The 20,311-nt window shown below is 32.2% G+C and overlaps 3 protein-coding genes across 7 annotated transcripts in view; 2 read left to right on the top strand and 1 right to left on the bottom strand.

The window, feature by feature from the left end:
* Window positions 1-4,347, top strand: part of LOC144856371 (ras association domain-containing protein 1-like) — a 37,928-nt gene extending 33,581 nt beyond the window's left edge. For 3 of the 5 annotated variants that reach the window (XM_078714369.1, XM_078714367.1, XM_078714368.1), the window contains exons 6-8: window positions 146-269; window positions 568-683; window positions 4,106-4,347. In XM_078714369.1, coding sequence (XP_078570495.1) covers window positions 146-269; window positions 568-683; window positions 4,106-4,267 — 402 coding nt within the window. In that variant the 3' untranslated portion in view covers window positions 4,268-4,347. The remainder of the gene's footprint in view (window positions 1-145; window positions 270-567; window positions 684-4,105) is intronic. The other 2 variants (XM_078714370.1, XM_078714371.1) reach the window with 1 other exon arrangement.
* Window positions 4,348-4,448: 101 nt separating this feature from the next.
* Window positions 4,449-20,311, top strand: part of LOC144856363 (uncharacterized) — a 116,044-nt gene continuing 100,181 nt past the window's right edge. The window contains exons 1-2 of the mRNA XM_078714355.1: window positions 4,449-5,425; window positions 11,982-12,041. The gene's annotated coding sequence lies outside the window, so the exon portion shown is untranslated. The remainder of the gene's footprint in view (window positions 5,426-11,981; window positions 12,042-20,311) is intronic.
* LOC144856374 (inositol-pentakisphosphate 2-kinase-like) lies at window positions 11,046-19,887 on the bottom strand. The gene is made up of 13 exons (XM_078714374.1): window positions 19,796-19,887; window positions 19,160-19,229; window positions 18,764-18,817; window positions 18,369-18,479; window positions 16,891-17,079; window positions 16,640-16,735; window positions 16,238-16,296; window positions 15,851-15,923; window positions 15,354-15,487; window positions 14,145-14,272; window positions 13,135-13,276; window positions 12,502-12,696; window positions 11,046-11,757 (listed from the first exon to the last, which is right to left on the bottom strand). The coding sequence occupies exons 2-13, from the start codon at window positions 19,223-19,225 to the stop codon at window positions 11,580-11,582; spliced, it is 1,425 nt and encodes a 474-aa protein (XP_078570500.1). The 5' UTR covers window positions 19,226-19,229; window positions 19,796-19,887; the 3' UTR covers window positions 11,046-11,579.

Here is a 20,311-nt window from a genome sequence, read left to right as displayed (position 1 = left end):
CTCAATACAGTAGTGTTAATAAAGCATACATTGTCCCCTGAATAGGAGTGTCTCAAATGAGAGATTCTACTGACATTGCTTCTCACTGCCTTTTCTCTCTTCATATGGCTTTTTCTCATGCTATGATTTCTTGATGTTTTTGTAGGCCTTACACATTACTAGCGAAACCACAGCTCAAGAGGTTATTATGCTGCTACTAAACAAGTTTAAGGTTATAGACAATCCACAGAAGTTTGCCTTATTTGAAAAGATTGATGAGAATGGAAAATGTAAGTGTTATGAAAGTTCATAATATCATCACAATAGTAACGTTATCATATCATCATTATCATTATCAAGATCCATAATATAAACTCAAGCTCTGTCTACACTTAAACTTTATGTGAAAAAAAATGTGATGTGCCCATATATGGACATGATGATGTCATATGGCTACCATATTTGTGCATATCACTACCATAATTGGGCACATCACACTTTTTTTTGTGAAACTAGTTTGATAGTGTAGATAGAGCTTAAGTACAGTATCACAAGGTGAATTATGTAAATTTGCGTTTGTTGTTACAGCAATCATTAGACGTTTAGGAGACCAAGAGTGCCCGCTGTTTCTCTGCCTGTCTTGGGGCGGTGATAACGGAATGAAGCGATTTTTGCTGCAAGAAAATGAAACTGGACAAATTCTCGTAAGTATTACTAAAAAAAAAAATATTCTTGTATAACAAAAAACATACAAAACAACAAAAATATCACAAAAAAACATACAATAAAAAAATAAAAAAAACACCACAAAGCAAGTTAGCAGGAAACTTAACACAAAGAAAAACTTATTCTTAATTGAAAAAAAACACCACAAATCACATACAAAACAACAAAAATACATACAAAGCAACAACAAAAAACACCACAAAGAACATACAAAACAACAACAAAAAAACTCCACAAAAAAATACAAAACAACAACAAAAAACAACAAAAACACCACAAGAAAACACACAAAACTACAAAAAAACACCACAAAAAACATACAAAACAACAACAAAAACATACAAAACTACAAAAATACTAAAAAAAAACATTCAAAACAATAAGAAAAAAACCATCACATAAACCTACAAAACAAGAACAAAAAACATACAAAACAACAACAACAAAAACATACAAAACACAACATATTTGTATTAGTTGTATATGTAATAACATTGACTCCATTATTAATGACTTATTATAGATCTACTTTACAGTACTATACTACCAGCAGTTTTTCAAAATTCTGAATAATCAATTTTTAATAATATTATGGTTTTGTGTTGTGATGATGACCTGAGTTAGTCTTTATTTGTCCTTGTTCACAATAATAAATAAACAGGGCTGTTTCTCCTTTCCATTTTTCCCTTTCCCTTCCCCTCCATCTCTACCCCCCCCCCCCCCCCCCCCAAATCAACTGTATACTCATTCCTTTTCCCTATGCCACTTTGTAACAGGCACCAACAAACCCCCCAATGCCAAATATTTCATATTTCCTTCCATTGAACATTTTTAAATCTCACAACCGCTTATAATTTCACTTTTAATGACAATATAAGTTTTTAAATTAATAATTAGTTAAATTTGGAAAATAAAAGTAGTTTTGAACTTTTAATTTGTGGACTTTCCCAAGAGATTTCAAAACATAAACCAAGTTTTGCTAGGTCATTTATGAACTTCTAAATGAATAGGAAGTAGTAGGAACCAGCACAGATTGCATAAACTCTGTTCGTTCATGTTTTCAAAGGTTTTAACATTTTCTTGTAACAATCGATAGCATTAAATGTTTTCTTAGACCTTGGGAGAATCATGAAATATCTCAATAAATACTTAGTCCAGAATTGTATCTTCCATTTAAGTTATAGCATTAGTTTATTTTAATTGTTAACAATTTAAGAAATTATATTTAAAAAAAAGCGATTCTGATCTTTCTTGTGTAGTTAATTTGTTCGTGAAAATATTCAGACACTTATGACAGTCATCAGACAAACTCAGGTTAGGTTTACATACACATGTCATGTGACTCACTAACACTCAACCATGACTAACCGTCTGCAACAGGTTCACATTTTGTTTAATTACTCTGAACTATAGTTTGCTAAAGCTCTGTTTACACTATCAAATTTTATGTGACAAAAAATGCTGTTATATGGACATAATGACATCATATCACTACCATATTTGTGCACATCACACTTTGTTTGTCAAACTAGTTTGAGCTTAATACTAAAATTACAATCAGGTATCTGCACATCCCATCACAATCTCCAAACACTTTATCATCTCATATCATGCTCATTTGAGGCAATGGAGTGGAGTAGAAAAATCCTTGAGTCCCTACAGTCCCGACACTAGGCTAGGATTGAACCTTAGATTGCAAAGCTGCAAGCTACAGCTCCAATATAAAACTGAATGCACTTTTGCTACAGCATGATATCTTATTTTCCATACAATTTGATTTTCAGAATATATTTTAAGTAGTGTGTCTTTGAAATAGTCTGTCTTAACAATCACATGAATTTCCCGTTTTCTAAGTGTCAGATTTAATTTAAGGAAGTTAATGGTATACGTAATCAAACAAAAAATGTAAATGTCCGAGTATGTTTACATTTTCATCATGAACATGTGACGCACTTTAAAATTATCTTCAGTAGATCAACATTTTATGAGATTTGATTAAATAACAAAGTCTAGCCGTTTAGATTACTTGCTTTTTCTGAAGGATTTTAAAGGCTTCCTTTTCCATTAAGAGGAGTTTATACTGTATAATGTTATTATATGATTTGCATTATGACGAATAGGCAATAATACTGTATGGTTGTAACATCTGCAAGTGAAAATTATGACTGAATGTTAGGGCTATTTTTAGTGGCCTTTAGACGGTTGATTAGTCTAAAGCTCTGTCTACACTATCAAACTTTATGTGACAAAAAATGTGATGTGCCCATATATGGACATGGTGATGTCATATCACTACCATATTTTGGCACACACTTTTTTGTCACAAAGTTTGATAGTGTAGACAAAGCTTAATACCCTATCCACCTTAAACCAGACAATATTGTGTTAATCTTGTAAGATGGGCGTCTTGATTGTGACAGAATTCTATTCAGTTGCCCATTGCTTTACCTTGATCGGCTTGCTAGAAAATTGTACTGAACAGTGGCTGGACCAGTTAGGATGAAAATCTTTTCTTATAATACCCAGGGTGGCCTTAATAAGTATGTGCGGTAGGATGATAATACATATCTATTAACATGTTTATATGTTACAAGAACCTTCATCATTATTCAAGTCTTACCTCCTGTATCAGACTACTGCTAACTACTAAATACCTTGAAAATCTGCGAGCATGTTTCCTGATTAAAATTCAGACAAGTAATGATGATTAATGAGGCAGCTCAAAAGCAACTTAAATTCTTTTCAAGATTATAGAACTAGCATTGTTTGTTTAAATGATGAATTAAATATTACAGCTGACACAATGTCCACAGTTTTTTAGAAAAAATGATTAACTAGAAGAATAGAAAATATTCTGGCCGTTGGAGAGTTACTGCTTATGTTTTGTGCATAGGGATATAATGATAATATCCCTATGGTTTAAGAAACTGTATTGTGAATAAGTTTTAAATGAATAGTATAATCCCATGCTGAAGTGCAGTATAATCCCATGCTGCAGTATAACCCCATGCTGAAGTATAATCCCATGCTGAAGTACAATCCTGTGCTGAAGTATACTCCCATGCTGAAGTACAAACCCATTCTGAAGTATAATCCCATGCTGAAGTATAATCTCGTTCTGAAGTATAATGCCATGCTGAAGTATAATCCCATGCTGAATTATAATCCCACGCTGAAGTACAATCTCATGCTAAAGCATTCTGAGCTATAATCCAATGCTGAAGTATAATCTCATGTTCTGAGGTATAATCCCCTGCTGAAGTATAATCCCATTCTGAAGTACTGTATAAATCCCATCTCCAAAATTAGGCATTCTTTATAGCCATTTTAATGCTATGGTGTTACTGATAGATTTGAGAACTTTCTTAACATTATCTTTCTGTTTCATTGTCACTTACAGTGGGAAAATTTCAGCAATGCAGAGTTGACCAACTTCTTGATGATGCTGGATAAAGAACAAGAAGACCACATCGCTGAAATCCGTCACCGATATGCAATGAAAGCGATACGTTTACGGGACTGTATGAAAGCAGCCAAGAAACGAGAAAAAGGAAAAGCATAAATGAAGAAATATGAAATACATAAACATATGCAGAAATATATTATTATTTTAAATACTGAAGAAAGTATAATGTATACTTCATATTAAATATAAATTAAAATATTAAATAATGTTGAATTAATATGTCATCAACTGAAACAATGATTAATTATATTTCAACACTAGTGTTTGTCATTCATAATAAAAAATATATTTCAATACTATTGTATTTTATCATCAAACTAATTAAAATAATGTTAATAACATATTTCAATTCAATATTTTCATCGTCATGATGATATATTTCAAAATTATTTTATCGTAAAACTAAACAATTTCAACAATATTCCATTATAAAAATGAAATAACATCATCAGGTTGATGGTATATTTCAACATTGATGTTATCATCAAATGAAATAAGGCTATTATGATGAAATTCAACATTTCTGCTTACTTATATCTTATCATTGATGGTAACAAAATTAGTGTTGTAATATATAATCTTGATATCAAAAAGGTCTTTGTTTCCTATGAAGTTTCCATTATACTTTTATCAGTTATTATAAGATTATCTGACTTCTATTTACTATTTTCCTAAGATATTTTGGATCGAATACATGCTCTGAATTTTCACATTCCATCCAAATTTGAATAAGTACTCAATCGGAACAAAATGTAATGTGCTTTGATATTATTATTTTGAATTCTAATTTTAGTTGAAAAGTATCAACTGATATTACAAAAACATACTAAGAAAATCATTATTTTGAAGTATTTATGCATGTTTTTTGGTTAAAGTGGAGAAATATATAGCCAAAATATAAATAATGCGCTGAATATTTTAACAATGAACTTTTGCAGCATTATTTGATTATAGTTTTTTTCATACTTGGTATAATTTTAATTAAAGTTAATTAATTGATAGGTCAGGAAGCTAGGAACAGGAAGTTAGGGTCATGAAGCTAGGGACAGGAAGTTAGGGTCATGAAGCTAGGGTCAAAGGTTGTTAAGTGTTAGCTAATTCAGAAGATTTGTTAAGTATGTTAAGTGAATGAGGCAGGAAGATTTAAACAGATAGGATATAATTATTGATCATGACAACTTAGGCTGTGTTTTCAAGCATTACCAATTCTCACATCAATCAGTGACTACAAGAAAATCCTCTGAATAAATTCAGGTAAATTAAAGAAAATTAGCTCTTTTAAACATTGATGGAAGGTTTGCCTTAGCTGCTGTTAGTACAGTAGATGCATGTGTGGATATTCTACATTGTTTTATTTTGAGTTAACATCTGTCTAATTATTCATTATTAATGAATATAATCTATATTAAGATTTGTTTATAACTAACCATATGGAGGTTTCTTTCAAATTGAAGGAGTTATTAATATAATGTAATGTATCACTATTAAATCTCCACCAATGGGGTTGTTCCAATGATCTTATAAGGGGGATTTATATTACCTTTACAACCCATTTGATCTTAGAAAGGGAATTAAATCACCCTTATAAGCTAAAATGAACATTCAACATAGCAGAAAAAGAGTTAGACATTATTCTCTAATGGTGTGACTTTTGTCCGTCTGTGACTTGGTCTTTGACTATGACATGTGATTTGGTCTGTAAACTTTGCGCATGTTTCTCTTCCAATCACATCCATTCTTGTTGTTGTGGCAACACAGTGTTTTAACATGCTGAACCTCAAATAATTTATGTTCAAATAATGTTTAATCTTAATAATACTGTATTGTGTTGTTTGGAGGCATTATGATTATACTATCATCAAGTTTATTAGTTGACTATTCAATATTTAAACAATTTCGTCATTGTTGACGTAGTTTGCCAATGTTTTAATGGGATGCAATGAATAAATAATTCCTTTTGTTTGCGTCCTCACTACCATTAATTAATTTTCTTATAGTACGTTGCATTGTTTGCTGTTAAATGTAATAAACGCAATGCCAGCCTTTGTTGTCTGATCTGAGAATAGTAGGCCTAGGTTTAGAATCCAAGTTTTTTTATAGGTAGACCTGTCTACACTATCAAACTACTAGTTTGACAACAAATTGTGATGTGCCCATATATGAACATGATGATGTTGTATCACTACCATATTTGGGCACATCACACTTTTTTCATCAAACTAGTAGTTTCATAGTGTAGACGGAGCTTAAGTCAAGATTGTCTAGGCTAGGGACCATCATGTCTCTTTCAAATCACTTTGACACTCTCTGGCAAGTGTATGCATAATTTTAATTCTTTTCCTCAAATGTTGTTTTTTAAATATCTCTTATTTTGGAAACCTGTTTTCCCTAAAGATAATACTTTTGTTGATTTTTTTTCTCAAAAATATTCAACTCTTCCTTTTACTCAAAATAAATATGAAACCCAATTAAAAAAAATTACAAAAAATGATAAACAAATTCTAACCTTAAACCGATTTTTTAATATTTTATTTTTCCATATTGAAAATTAATTACAATATATTGTTTTATTTTGTTTTTCTTATATTTGTCATAAACATTTACTGTAACTCTACCCATGCTAACCGTTGTATATGAATATATTTATGTTTATATCTAACTGTGTATATTTAACTCTGTAAAGTGATTTGTAAATAACATGTATATTATTGTATATATTATACTGTAAAAAATGTATATAATGCTAGGCTTAGGCTAGGTTATTTAAATTAAAGTGTTTAAAACCTTGTAAAAACCTCTGATGTTTATAATCTTGACCATTTTAATATTGCTTATACATTTGCATTGCAAGAAAATACAAAAGATTTACGGTACACCGTGTAATTCTAAAAAAAAGATAAAAACATTTTTTATTTTCTTTAAACAGTTATACAAGTCTAAACAGTGTGTTACCATATCGGTATATGCTGTATTTAAAGGTATAGCAAAAACTGAGGTCCACTGGATAGCCTTTATCATAAAGATATAATAAGTCATTTTTTAATAAATTTCAATCTTTTTATGATAAATTATTTATGGAAAAAAATTCAATAACAAATGCTTAAGTTATAAACATCAGAGAGTCAAAGTTGAGGTAAAGATAGGAGTATTGTTAAGTATTATTTTAAGATATTGAAACAAGTTATGTTAAATAAAATGATATGGTATTGTGAAGTCCATTATTAAAAGGTGCTACCATTGTTATTTGTAAGTTGTTGATACCAAATTGTCTAGTTTATTCTCTGTACTGTATCTATACTGTGTGCAGTATCTTAGACAAATACTGTAATACAGTGTCATGTGTATTACATCCGATGCCTTTATCAAGTCATAAGCCTAACCTTAATGTAATACATGACAAATGTGATACAATATGACACTGTATTACAGCATTTGCCTGATACTGTATGTAAAATGCCATATAGTATGTGTAAAATGCCATATAGTATGTGTAAATATAGCACAGAGACGAAGGTGACTGTTCCCATTCTTTATTTTAAGTCCAATATACCATGCAAACCTTTTTTCACTTTATTTTCCGCTTTTTTCAAAGATAATATCTTTAACCTCATCAAAACGTCATGATTTATTAAAATTACAATTATAAATGACAGGTGTGGTTGCAAGCCATTGATAACCCCTTTCCTCAAAAGTAGTCTCATGGGGTTATAATAACCCCTAAGGAAGCTGTGACATGTCAGAATACTTTACTTGATTCCTTATTAACAAATAGGATACCTTGATTGGATTGTTAATTATGAATATTAATCTCAAAAGAAAATATAAAAAGTTAAATTAACTTTCTGTGAAATAAAAATTAGTAATCTTTGATGGTTATTTAATTTTAAATGCATGTAAGTTCTGCATGATTATTTATGGCTTGCCTTTGACATGGTATTAATTATTTTTAATTAATTTGTGGATGACTATATGGAAACCAGTAAGTTCCATAAATTTGCTAACAATTATATCATTTTGATCATCTTGTAAGATAAGAGAGTTAATGACAGAAATATCCTGGAATATTGAATCGAAAACAAAGAATGATAACTTATATTAAGATGACGTTCATTATTTAAGATATTGTATTGATTAAGTCGGATACATAGAGTTTCAATAAAAATAAGTCTTAAGTAAACTACTGGTTAATATTTCATTATTTTAGTTTGTTGAGTAAAAGAGGATTTTATGATTCAATAAGTAACCCAAAATAAAGCTTTGTCTACACTATCAAACTAGTTTGACAAAAAAGTGTAATGTTCCCAAATATGGTAGTGATATGACATTATCATATCCATATGGGCACATAGCATTTTTGTTTTTTACATAGAGTTTGATAGTGTAGACAGAGCTTTAGATAGTTTTGAAGACAAGCATGTTATGTATTTAACTGGCAGCCTTCTCCATGATGGACGTCCATTGCTGTATATGTTCCTTCATTCTCCAATCTGATTGTTTCCAATTTTTTTCTGCTCAATGTTTGTTCGATACTTCATTCGATAGGCACTGTATGCCATGTCAGTGGAAAATACCATCGGTCTTAATATTTTGAAAAATGAAAGTGAAATGTGTTTGGATGATTTTTAGGTTGTTTATATAGGGTTGAATGTTGCGATATTGTTATTAGTACGTCAATGTCACATTCACTTACTATAATAGGCCTACAGTCTGGATTATGTGTATTTTGGTACATTAAAGTTTGAGGAATGAACCTGGTTGAACCTTTGTGGTCATTTTTCCAATCAGTTACATCTGTCTTGGTACTAGGCTTATTTTTTACCTCTCGATTTACCAGATGTCTAACCTGTATAATAATTATTTCATTATGGAATCATTTCAGCATTCTGGTTTCTTCTTTTGTATTAATATTTAAACATTTTACAGAGACTCATGGAGACATAATCATCAATGTTTGCCATTGTAGTTCCATTTCTCCTAACTATTGTTAGATGTGTATCAATTATTATATTTTAACTCTAAAAGTTTCACATGAAAGTTACTTTATGTTTAATGGTTTGCATGGCGATATAGACTTGTAGTAGCTTGGTGGTTAACATGCTTGCCTTCCAATCCTGGGGTTCAATCCTATCCTAGTGCCAGGGTTGTAACTCACGACTCTTTCAACTCCACCCCCTAAATGAGACTTAGTTTATAAGCATGATAAATCATTAAATAGTTTATCCATCCTGTAATTGGCGAGTAACTCGCTGTTGAATGTGTATGAAATATAAAAAAATAAGATCTTGGGTGCAGTATCTATTTCTAAAAAGGAAAGTCGCAATTGGCCTAGCATTACTCTAGAGGTTGGTAATAGCATAACAACTGAACTGTCAAGAAATTATCAACTTTACTTTATTTCCTTTTTGAAACACATGGTGTACCGCAAACTTTACTTTACTAGTGTTTATTCCCCAAGCAGAATGATTTTTTTAGTTAGTTAGAACTATTGTATGGAATCATTTCAACATTCTGTTTTGTCCTTTCTTTGGTTTACTTCTTTTATAATGCTAGTTTAAATAATGACACACTTTCTGGTAGGTCTATAATTCATGCCAAGAAGAAATAGTACAACATATTTATTTTCTCCTCAGAGAATCTATGACAAAAACAAGTTCTTTGTTGTGTATTCAATTTAACATAATTCCCAGGCTATTTTAAATTATGTTTGTCTAAAACATCATAAAAATAACAAATTCACTAAAAAAAAGAACACTCCATTATACCTGAAATCCCCCAGATACTAAACTGTTCCAGTTCAAGCTATTTCCTTAATTCATCTTGAGACTATTTTTACACAATACAATAGAAAGTGAAATATTGGTTTATTTTACTTTGGACATATGTCAGCGTTATATTTGTTTAAATATTGTCATTATAGCTATAAATCGAAAATAATCTCCATAAGTAATTAATTAATTATACAATGTTGCCACAAATGAATTGCAATTTTTTTTAAAGAAATTTGTGTGTTTTGTCCATAGCTTACCTGGATAAACCGACATAGGCCCTTTCCCCTCTGAGAAGAGAACATATACCTCAAAAAGTAACTAACAATCAATTAATAGACCTAGGTAGTGTCAATTACCAATAAATATTGCTGATCATTTTGGTTTAGGTTACTGGCCTGGGCCTGTTAAGGGTAGAGATAGACTGCTGACATGTTGCAGTAAAAGTGATACACTTTATAGTCTTGAGAATGATTGTTGCATTTTTTATCTCAATGGCCTACTTCAGAATCGTTTCATTTTTTGTTTCTTAAGTAGGTCTCGTCATTTTCAACGGCCAGACATAGGTTATATGTATAATTTGATTAGTTTATCAGAATCATCGCTCCATATGTTGAAGTAGTTATTAAATCTTCTGATTATTATTGGACCATCAATTTTGAATTTGTGTGTTGCCGCCCTCTATGTTTGAAAACATTATTATTAGGTAATACTCACTATGTAGGGCGTCTATTGTTTTTCTGTTTTCTTTTTCTTATTCCTTCAACAGTGTTTTAAGTTGTTGAAATTGAACTGGCAATTTTTTATTTGTGTGCCGCCCTCTATGTTTGAAAACTTTATTATTAGGTAATACTCACTATGCGGGTCGTCTTTTTAATTTTTTTTTTCCGTATTCTTATTTCTTAAACAGTATATTAGGTTGTTGAAATTGAACTGACGATTTGTAATTTGGTTGCTGCCCTCTATATATGAAAACATTATTATTAGGTAATCCTTACTATCACAAAATAATAGATACTTAATCATATTTAAATCTCTTCTTTTATTATAAAAACATAATCTATATTTTCACTTAGAATGAGAATTTGAAACATATTTCATATTTCCAACCTGTATACCTCAGTATTTCAAAGTACAGTAGGACTCCATTTCCTGTGAAATAAATGAAGGCAATATGTTTTAACACTAGAGTCAAGGAACACCCCAATTAAAGGGATACTTTGTTTGGCCCTAATGGTCCCTCTAATAGGTGTTCTACTATATAAAAATTCAAATACTGTTTAAAACAATGTTCAAGTTTCAAGATTTTAAATTTTAAAGACCAGATTGTTTTAACCAAAATATATTTTCTGACATAAAAAATAATAACAAGTATTACTTTTACACTTTTTTTTCTTTTATGTTTTATAAATAACGTATTATAGCAACAATCTAAACAAAAATTTTGTTAATATAATTTTCTCTAAATCGCCTTAGTATGAGGCAACAATGATCGTGAGAAATTTGAGGATTTGAACTAGTGCACTGGAATTGGTAAGAATAATATGAAGTGCCACTGTATGTTTGTGTTATTCTTTGTAATAATACCAATGTCCTATAGAATAGGCATTTTAATAAAAAACTGTCCAGTCTGCCTCCCTCTATCAAGATTCCAAGTTTTTCTGTTCAAGGTATTTCTTGTAATGCTGTGTTATGTCGTGGTCTAACTGGTAATACATTGGAATACGTATTGAAGGCTTCGGGTCCAAATCCACAATGTTGCAGTGGTATTTAAAAAAGTTTCCATTACCTGAAGATATATGTTGACTTGCATCTTCTACTCTAAGAAAAATAATAAAATAATTTGTAAATAGCAATAGTAAATAAATCCAGGTAATGTAAGCTATATAAGCTTCCATTCTAGTTTTCACCTCCTGATCTCTTCTTTATTTTGGCACATATGGCTCTTGAGATGTTGGCTTTTCTAATTAGTTTAATAGATTTAGCTAATAATCACATGTGCTGTTTATCAAATCAACAAAATATTTATTTCTTATTCTCCTTAGTTTGCAGAGACAACACACACAATGATTTCCACTGACTATCAATTTACAGATGGCATTTAGGTAAGTGAATGTTAATTTTATATTTTGAATTAAAAACCAAAGACGTTATAAACGTCATACTTTAATATATGTGTACCTTATTGTGTTAACATTCATACAATTAGTAAATAGATTGAAGTTTACACCAACACCAAACATGTTATTAATCGATAATTAATCAAGAAATATTCGCAACAAATAAATATAGAAAGCACTCAATTTGAGTCAAAATGCAGTTTTCTGGGAAACAGTAACCACAAACATTTTTACTTTTTCTGTTTGCTGCCCTCAAGGTGATCGTACAGTGGGAATATGTAAATCTTCCTTAAAGTAATAATCTGCTGATTTATACACGATTAAATTAGAAAATAATGTTGATACAGTAGTCTAGTGCAAATCTATTCTGTTTCACTTAATGTGGTTTCATTTTCTTTTTATTTTTTTGTCTGTTACATTGAAATTTCCTCAATATCAAACTTACTTTGCATTTGTTGTCCGTTGCATGGTAACCATAATAGAGCAGTCCTTTGTTGTAGCTGCAATTAGGAACTCCCTGATTTTTTGCACGGCATAGTCAATTGTTTCTTTCGTACTGTGGTTTCTAGTGACCTGGGTCATCATAGGTAACTGGTCTATAAAATGTTCATTGAATGGTCCTTCTAGGGAGTATTTCTCTCTGAAAAAAATAAAGAAAAACTTGATATGAATTCCTTCTTGATAGTATGTTCTGTCTGAACCTATATCAAAAAGTTTGCTAGAACCCAACTCATTGATGATGGTGGTTTGTGGGCAGGCTCCCACTTGAGGGCATAGTTCATGGACTATACCATTTGTGGAGAGGGGAATTCAATGAAAACTTCTACTTTTCGAGTTATATCTCACTCTTCGAGGAGAAGGGGCTATTGTTGGTTTATCCAGGTAAGCGGCACTCATAGACTACCAACACCACTGTTGGTTTGTGTAACCATTTGATATAGTGGTGAGATAAGGCATTATTTCAGGGGAGGGATTATAGACACCTTAGGGTATAGCCTTATTAAACAAGCTTTTCTACTACATATAGACCAATAGGTGACGAGTGACTTTGATATACAGTGTCATATTATATCCTTACCTATCTTCTGGGTGTTGAGATATATGTTCTTGTAGTTGTTGGTACAGTGGATAGATGCCCTCTATGTCCAAATCATCTAATCTTTGTACGTTTAATATACGATCCAATATACAACCAGGTGGCAGGGAATTATTTACCATATCTATATATTTGTTGAAATAAATTTAAAATATCACGAGTGTTGATGCACACCCCTTTAATAGAGGTTAGTGATAATGGTAGTACTGTAGTCTACTGTAGAATAGTAGTCCTCCCAAACGTTTCACAAGAAAGTGTCCCCTTAGTAGGAGTGTGTACTTAATAGTGTGCGCTGAATAGGAGTGTGTGCTGAATAGGGGTGTGTGCTGAATAGGGGTGTGTATTGAATAGGGATGTGTCCTGGATAAGGGTGTTCTCTGAATAGGAGTGTGTACTTAATAGGGGTGTTCTCTTAACAGGAGTGTGTACTCAATAGTAGGGAAAGAGAGGTTCTACTTTATAAAATTGTAGTTTACAGTTACTACGTGCTGATAAGCTACTAAATAATGTAATTCCAAGAAACTTACACTGTAATTACTTCATTAAATAAAAACAAGTATATATATATACACACATATTGCTGCAACAATTTACACTAATTGGCTTTTGGCACGGTGCCTTGCACGGTGAACCACAAACCTCAGAGGTCCTTCAAACGAATTTGTTTTGTTTGTTTCGCTTTATTAGCATGACTTGTACAAGTTATTTATTAATATCTTTATTAAATTGTTTGCGATGCAGTTGAACGATCAACAAGATCATTGACGCTCCTGCAGCAGTAGTACTTTAGATATAATCCAAGAAGGAAAAGGTATGCAGCTCTTTATGACCTTTGACATGTATGTCTTCTGACCTGTGTATAGGTTTTTATGACCTGTATATAGGACCCTAGGACCTGTCTGCAGGTCATTGTAATCTTGGAGAGTAACATCCGTCTAGGCTAGCTTAAATTGCACTCACATGGACGTTCCACCGTTGGATTCCAAACTTACCTGCACCACTTGGTTTATATTGACTCTCAAGGCATTGGTTCGTAGTTTGAGGTCGCTTTACTTCGTTATTACCTTCTGTGGCTACGAGTACTTTTTGTATTAGATGTAGGAAGTCTAGCAGACAGGAACTGTGAATAAGACGCCAACAAATATAAGTAGTATAAAAGATAATAATAAAAATAATTTGGTGTTATAAAACATGTTTATTATTATTAATCTCTCCAAAGGCTACAGCAGCAATCATAGCGATATATGCAAGCAATGAAATAGGCCAATGTAGTAAAAGTCAACAGTGATGAATAATGTTATGTTATTTTACCTATATGCATATGAGATTAGGTTATAAGGAAATATATATTGAAGTAATTAGAACATAATTTGTCATATTGAAAAGGTCGTGCACAGGTAGGATGTACCTGCCTGAACCAAGTATCCGCGAATGGTACCTGTTACATTACAAACAGAAAGTACACTAATGCACAACTTATTCTCTATGCACTAATGTCATTTACTATCTAATGTCACATATTATCCACCAACAAATATGTTACGCCCCACAGTGTCACTTATTCTCCAGTGACAAATCATGTTATTTATTTAAGAATGTCACATTATGTCACTTATTTAGCTTTTCCTTTATTGACTCTAATTTTATTTATTTTCCAATAACAAACTGTGACCTATTCTCAAATGTCCCTATTTTTAATGTCACTTATTTTGTAATCTGCATGATACATGTCATTTATTCTCAAATGACAGTGTCATTTACTGTCACTTATTATTCTCTAAAGACAATATATATTTTATAAAAGAATTAAATTAAGTCTACTAGGCTATGCCTTTAACGCTATTCAACGGTAAGCGTGTGTGTGTTACTGTCTGGCATCACATTCTTAAGCTCTGTATACACTATCAAACTAGTTTGACAAAAAAAGTGTGATGTCCCAAATATGGTAGTAATACGACATCATCCATGTTCATATATGGACATGGATGATGTCATTTTGTGTCACATAAAGTTTTATAGTGTAGACAGAGATTTAAACAACTTGAAGGTCAGCTACAGGTATGAATAAGACTTATGTTACAGTGATTTCGGTTAATTTGTGTGTCCCATGTCTATGGCCTCGGTCTTTGTGTTTATTGCATAATTTTCAAATTCTGTTTTGAGATAATATCAAACTCTATATTTGTGGAAAATAATCTTACTGATTTAAAGAATTATGTCCATCTTTATTTTCTGAACTTGATCCAAATTGCGATTTTAAAAGGTCAGTCAACTGTTGCCGATCTTGAAGAGTTGGCGAGTGTCGTCCATTGTTTGAAAAGATTAACTGGCCATTCTAGGAATAAAAAAGCTTTTAAGTAAAACAAATAATGTTTACTACAGTCATCCACAATTGGAGTCGAGTGGCCTGGCGGTTAAAACAGGGGCGCCGCAAACCATAGGTATATACAATCGGCGCAGGTTCGAGACCTCGGGCACATGTGCACTTTTTGAAGAGTAGAGGTTACTGGTCTTCAACCCCTGTTGTTGTGGACAGATGAAAGGCGTCGTTTGGTGGTAGCACTCGACACAAAGGGACCCTTAGAGGAGGAGAAAGTTGTGGTATGTGTCGTCCACACCCGTGCGCAATTCAGCCCACTAGGCTGCAAGTCCCAGGTTATTATTAGCTTTGTCTGCAAGAACATCCTGATAGACTTACCATAAATATCCTAAGATTGTTTTGTGGTGTTTTTACGAGGCATGAAAGAGCACACATCATTCTTTCTTCATTCCTAAAAAAAGACATGGTCATAAATAGTTTGAAAATAATGAATTTTTATGAGCATGATGGTATAAATAATAGGTGGAAGATGATGTTTAGATTTAAACAAAGATGCTGGAGCATGCGAAAAGCATTGTTGTTAAGCTGTTGTGAGGGGTTGTGGTGTCCAGCCTTCAGCCAGTAAAAATCTAGGCTATTTGGATTAATAGAACACAAATTTTTATCATGACTTGACGATCACCCAATAAAATGGCAAGAACCTATTAAGTACTTATGATTTGGAAACTCTCCCAAATTAATTTAATAACAAAAGTTGGTACAAACCCTGAAAATAGATCTATAGGGCAGTACAAACTAGCCGAATCCCATGTTCCAAATTCCAACTAGACAGAAAGAAAGACATTTAAAAATAAATATTTATTAGGAAAACAATTATTCAGTGTTAGTGAGAGTACGATTATATTATGGTAGATAGATGATTTTAACCCTAGAATAATGGTAAGTAAGCATGTTACCATCAAATTAGAAAAAGTATTTTGTAGTAATTATATAATCTAAAGTTTTGTCTACACTATCAAACTTTATGTGACAAAAAAATGTGATGTGCCTTATATGAACATGTCATATCACTACCGTATTTGGGCACATCACTACCATATTTGGGCACATCACACTTTTGTCAAACTAGTTTGATAGTGTAAGACAGATCTTAATATATGATGTTACCTTTAATTTTTGATACATACAGAATTTGCAGGCATTCCTTTTGATCGACCTTTCTTCACTGATTGGCTTACAATCTGGTAGGAATCCCATTTTTGGCTAAAAATATTTTTTTAAAGCAATTAAGTATTGGGTTAAAAATGTGTGAGTAGGGGATGGGGTAGGGTAGGGGTTGGGTTTCAGAAGGTTGCTAAAGCCTGTAGAGACACAGTATTATAGTAAATCGGTGGTATCAACCTAAAGATTATTATTACCTTAATTTCGACACAAAATACTGGATTAGTATTATTCCTGTCGAAAGGCTGAACGGAGCAAAGATCTGGCAGGCTTATACCGTATTCACTTTCTTCATCAACCTCAGTGTCGAGACGTTTAGCTGGCCTCAACTTTCTCACCTTTTTACTTATACCCTTTAAAAAATCTACTGACACTGGAACAATTTCCTAAGAGACAAACCAGAGAAAATTGCAGTATAAATTTATGAATTTTTCTTCTTTCTTTCTTTCTTTTTCTGATAAATTTATACAAAGAAGTTCCAAAGGATATTGAAAAGTATTTTCAGTTATCATTATTCCAGCCCAGAAATTAATTAAGAGAAATATATGTTTTAACACTATGGCCAATCCATATTAAGGGAACACGTTGTTGGGTCCTGAAGATGTCCTCTTAATATAGGTTCTACTGTAGTAATATTAAACTATTTTTGTTTACTAAAGTAACCATGTACAGTATATCACTCTCTATTTATTATTTTGTTTCGCATCACTGCTTCTAAAGGGTCTTTTGTTTAAATACTTTTTGAGGAGACAATTATAGTACAGTATAATAAAGGACCATATGGATTTAGTACCATAAGGCTAAGCTGTGGTTTTGTAATAACAAACCACAGGATTTGATTTCCTGCTCAGCATACCACAACTAATATCTATTCAGGGATCATGTCATTTTACTGTAGTTTACTGCAGTAACTACAGTTTGAACTGAATTTTTTTTTATTATTTTTTTTTTATTTATTTAACTTCTCACTAAGTTAGTGAAGGATGGGACCAACAGGTGGTAAACACCTCTAAACGGTCCAGTCCTAATTGCACAGTGGCTGTGTGTAATAGTGGCTGTGTGTGGACTAGTCACAGGGGTAACCCTTTACTCGTTTGAAAGATGTACTAGGTTGTTTAAAGTGCACATGAGCCAGATGTGTACACTGGACCTACGGTTTATAGTCCTTATCCAAGAAGACTCATTCTACCACCAGAACCATGGAGCGAGTGAGGCTCAGGTTAAAAAGAACACAAAATATAGTAGTAGAATATTATTGATATGATCCCTTTAATAAATCAAACAATTAGTGGGATTGTAGTCAGGACATTTAGAAAAAATACTATAAAGGAAAGCAAAAACAGGAAAATAAAAAACACCACAAACAGGATAAATAACACTGGAACAATCCATTTATAAATAGGGTTAACAATACCTTACAATACAAGTATTGTTTTAGACATGTTTTTCTGTAGATTCTTTTAGACATGTTTTTATATACTGTAGAAGCTATTTTCGCACCTCTCCTTCAAGAGAATGGAATCATTAGAAAACAGTTACCATGCTGTAGCTTATTGTTTACTACGGCTCAAAATATGGGTATCTGGAAGAAATATTTCTTGTTTATTAAGAGGTTCAACTTTTGTGTTGGGTCTTTAACCCATAATTTACCCCTTTTATAAATGAATACACCTACAGCAATTGGCACAACTTCTTCTCCTAGAAGAGGTCTAAGAACACCCTCAGAATATTGTAGCAATCGTCTACACATCTGCAGCTTGCCTTCACTGTCACTACTCTTCGGGTTCTGTAAGCAACAAAATATTTTCAGTTTTATAACGTATGTTAAGCCCTGTCTACATTATCAAACATTATGTGACAAAAAAATGTTATGTGCTCATATATGGACATGATGATGTCATATAAACTACCATATTTGGGCACATCACACTTTTTTTAGTTCGATAGTGTAGACTGAGCTTAAGTGATTAAATTCACTTATTATGGTTATCATTGGCAATGTGCCTAAAATATACATAAACAAACTTGTACAGTATTTGATAATATAATTCTTTAAGTTAATTAACATACTTTACTATCACACTTGACAATTTTCTTCTTCCGTAACTTGAAAACTCTATTGGTCTGAAATAAAAAAAAATATATATGTTGTGGGGGTTAATCTGGGCTTTTGTTAAGGTAGGGATGCATATACTTTTACACAGTCTCATCTGCATTTTGTTGGAGAGTGTCTAATTAATGAACAAAGGTGTCCAATGAACAGAGGTGTCTTAAAGGAGGGGGTGCCTTAGAGAGGAGAGGGGTCTTAGAAGAGGAAGGGGGTCTTAGAAGAGGAAGGGGGTCTTAGAAGAGGAAGGGAGGGGGGGGGGTCTTAGAAGGGAGGGGGAAGGTCTACTGTAGTAGCTATGTCATGTTTGTTTGTTACCATTTCTTTGATGGTCAAATTGATCATCCAACTTTACCTACCTTTGTGTTTGCGATGACTAAAGATGAATTTCCTTCGCCACGATACACCCAATCAGATGTATCCATTGTTCTGTAAAACAGGTTATAATTATCGTAAACATGAAAATTATTATTAAATTAGCAAAATGTGTTTTTTTTTTATTGTTTTAACTGTTTGTTTTATGAAATATATTGTATAAAAAATATTTTGGACAAACATCACTATTTGACAGTCGTATAAGGTGTATATTTTTAGCCTAGGCCTAGGTTATAAGAGTCCTTAAGATCAGGACATCAGAGGCCAGACAGAGCAGCAGAAGAGGAGGGGAGGGGTGGAGAAAGAGGGACAGATTTCCAGTTGAAAAAGGAATAATTATTGTACAAAATGTACTTATTAAGCAGATATACTATCATGGTTAGTATTCGATTTTGTATAGCTTCTATAAATAACTGTAAACACCAGATTAGGAATAATTTAGTTAGACAAGTCTAGGCCTAAGCTGTGGCAGGGCGAGACTAAATGACGACGCGGGACAGGAGGCCACTTACCCGCCTATGAGAGAGTAGAATCGCCACCCGGTGATGCTAGGTAGGCCTAGGCACTCACAACATAACGTATGTTTTCTCTAAGTAAACCCTAACTATATTTAAAATTACCTGTTCCAAAATATGTATAAATTATACAATATAAAGTATTTATTGTTACCAAAATCGTTAATAATTACATTAGCGTATATTTTTCTGATGAAAATGCCCGCAAAATTTCAGAATTCCAGCAAATAGCGCCCTCAATTATTTAGATAATAATTTATGCATAAACTTTTTCCGAGATTATAATGTTGTCGATTAAAACACAGGTGTAATACATAATCGTACCACGCTATTATTTCCTATACCGGATATGGTTACCGATACATTATTTCATTTTCATAACGTAAGCCGCGCATATTCAAGGATATTATTAACATTATGCATTTTACAATTATAATGTATGCTAGTATTCAATTACGTAATATTATTAGCACATGACGTAGGCTTAGGGGTGGAATGCGTGTTGCTTTAAATGGATTTGATACAACGAGGACAGTACGTACTTAAACAGGTCTGGACGTTCAAAAAGCAAGCAATTTATCTTAATGTATAGATGTAAATCCTTCAAGATCAAGGTTTAGC

This window comes from Antedon bifida, chromosome 11 (assembly GCF_963402885.1).
Source record: "Antedon bifida chromosome 11, ecAntBifi1.1, whole genome shotgun sequence".
In the NCBI taxonomy this organism is placed as follows: Eukaryota; Metazoa; Echinodermata; class Crinoidea; order Comatulida; family Antedonidae; genus Antedon; species Antedon bifida.
The sequence above is the reverse complement of the archived record's forward strand: the minus strand, read 5'-3'. Positions and strand labels throughout refer to the sequence as shown.

Excerpts from the sequence above, each read along its gene's own strand:
- LOC144856374 (XM_078714374.1), bottom strand. The coding sequence starts at position 19,225 with ATGGATACATCTGATTGGGTGTATCGTGGCGAAGGAAATTCATCTTTA. Across the intron at positions 18,480-18,763 it reads TTGTCAAGTGTGATAGTAAA|AACCCGAAGAGTAGTGACAG; the intron begins GTATGTTAATTA and ends TGTTGCTTACAG. Across the intron at positions 16,736-16,890 it reads TATTTTGTGTCGAAATTAAG|CCAAAAATGGGATTCCTACC; the intron begins GTAATAATAATC and ends AAATATTTTTAG.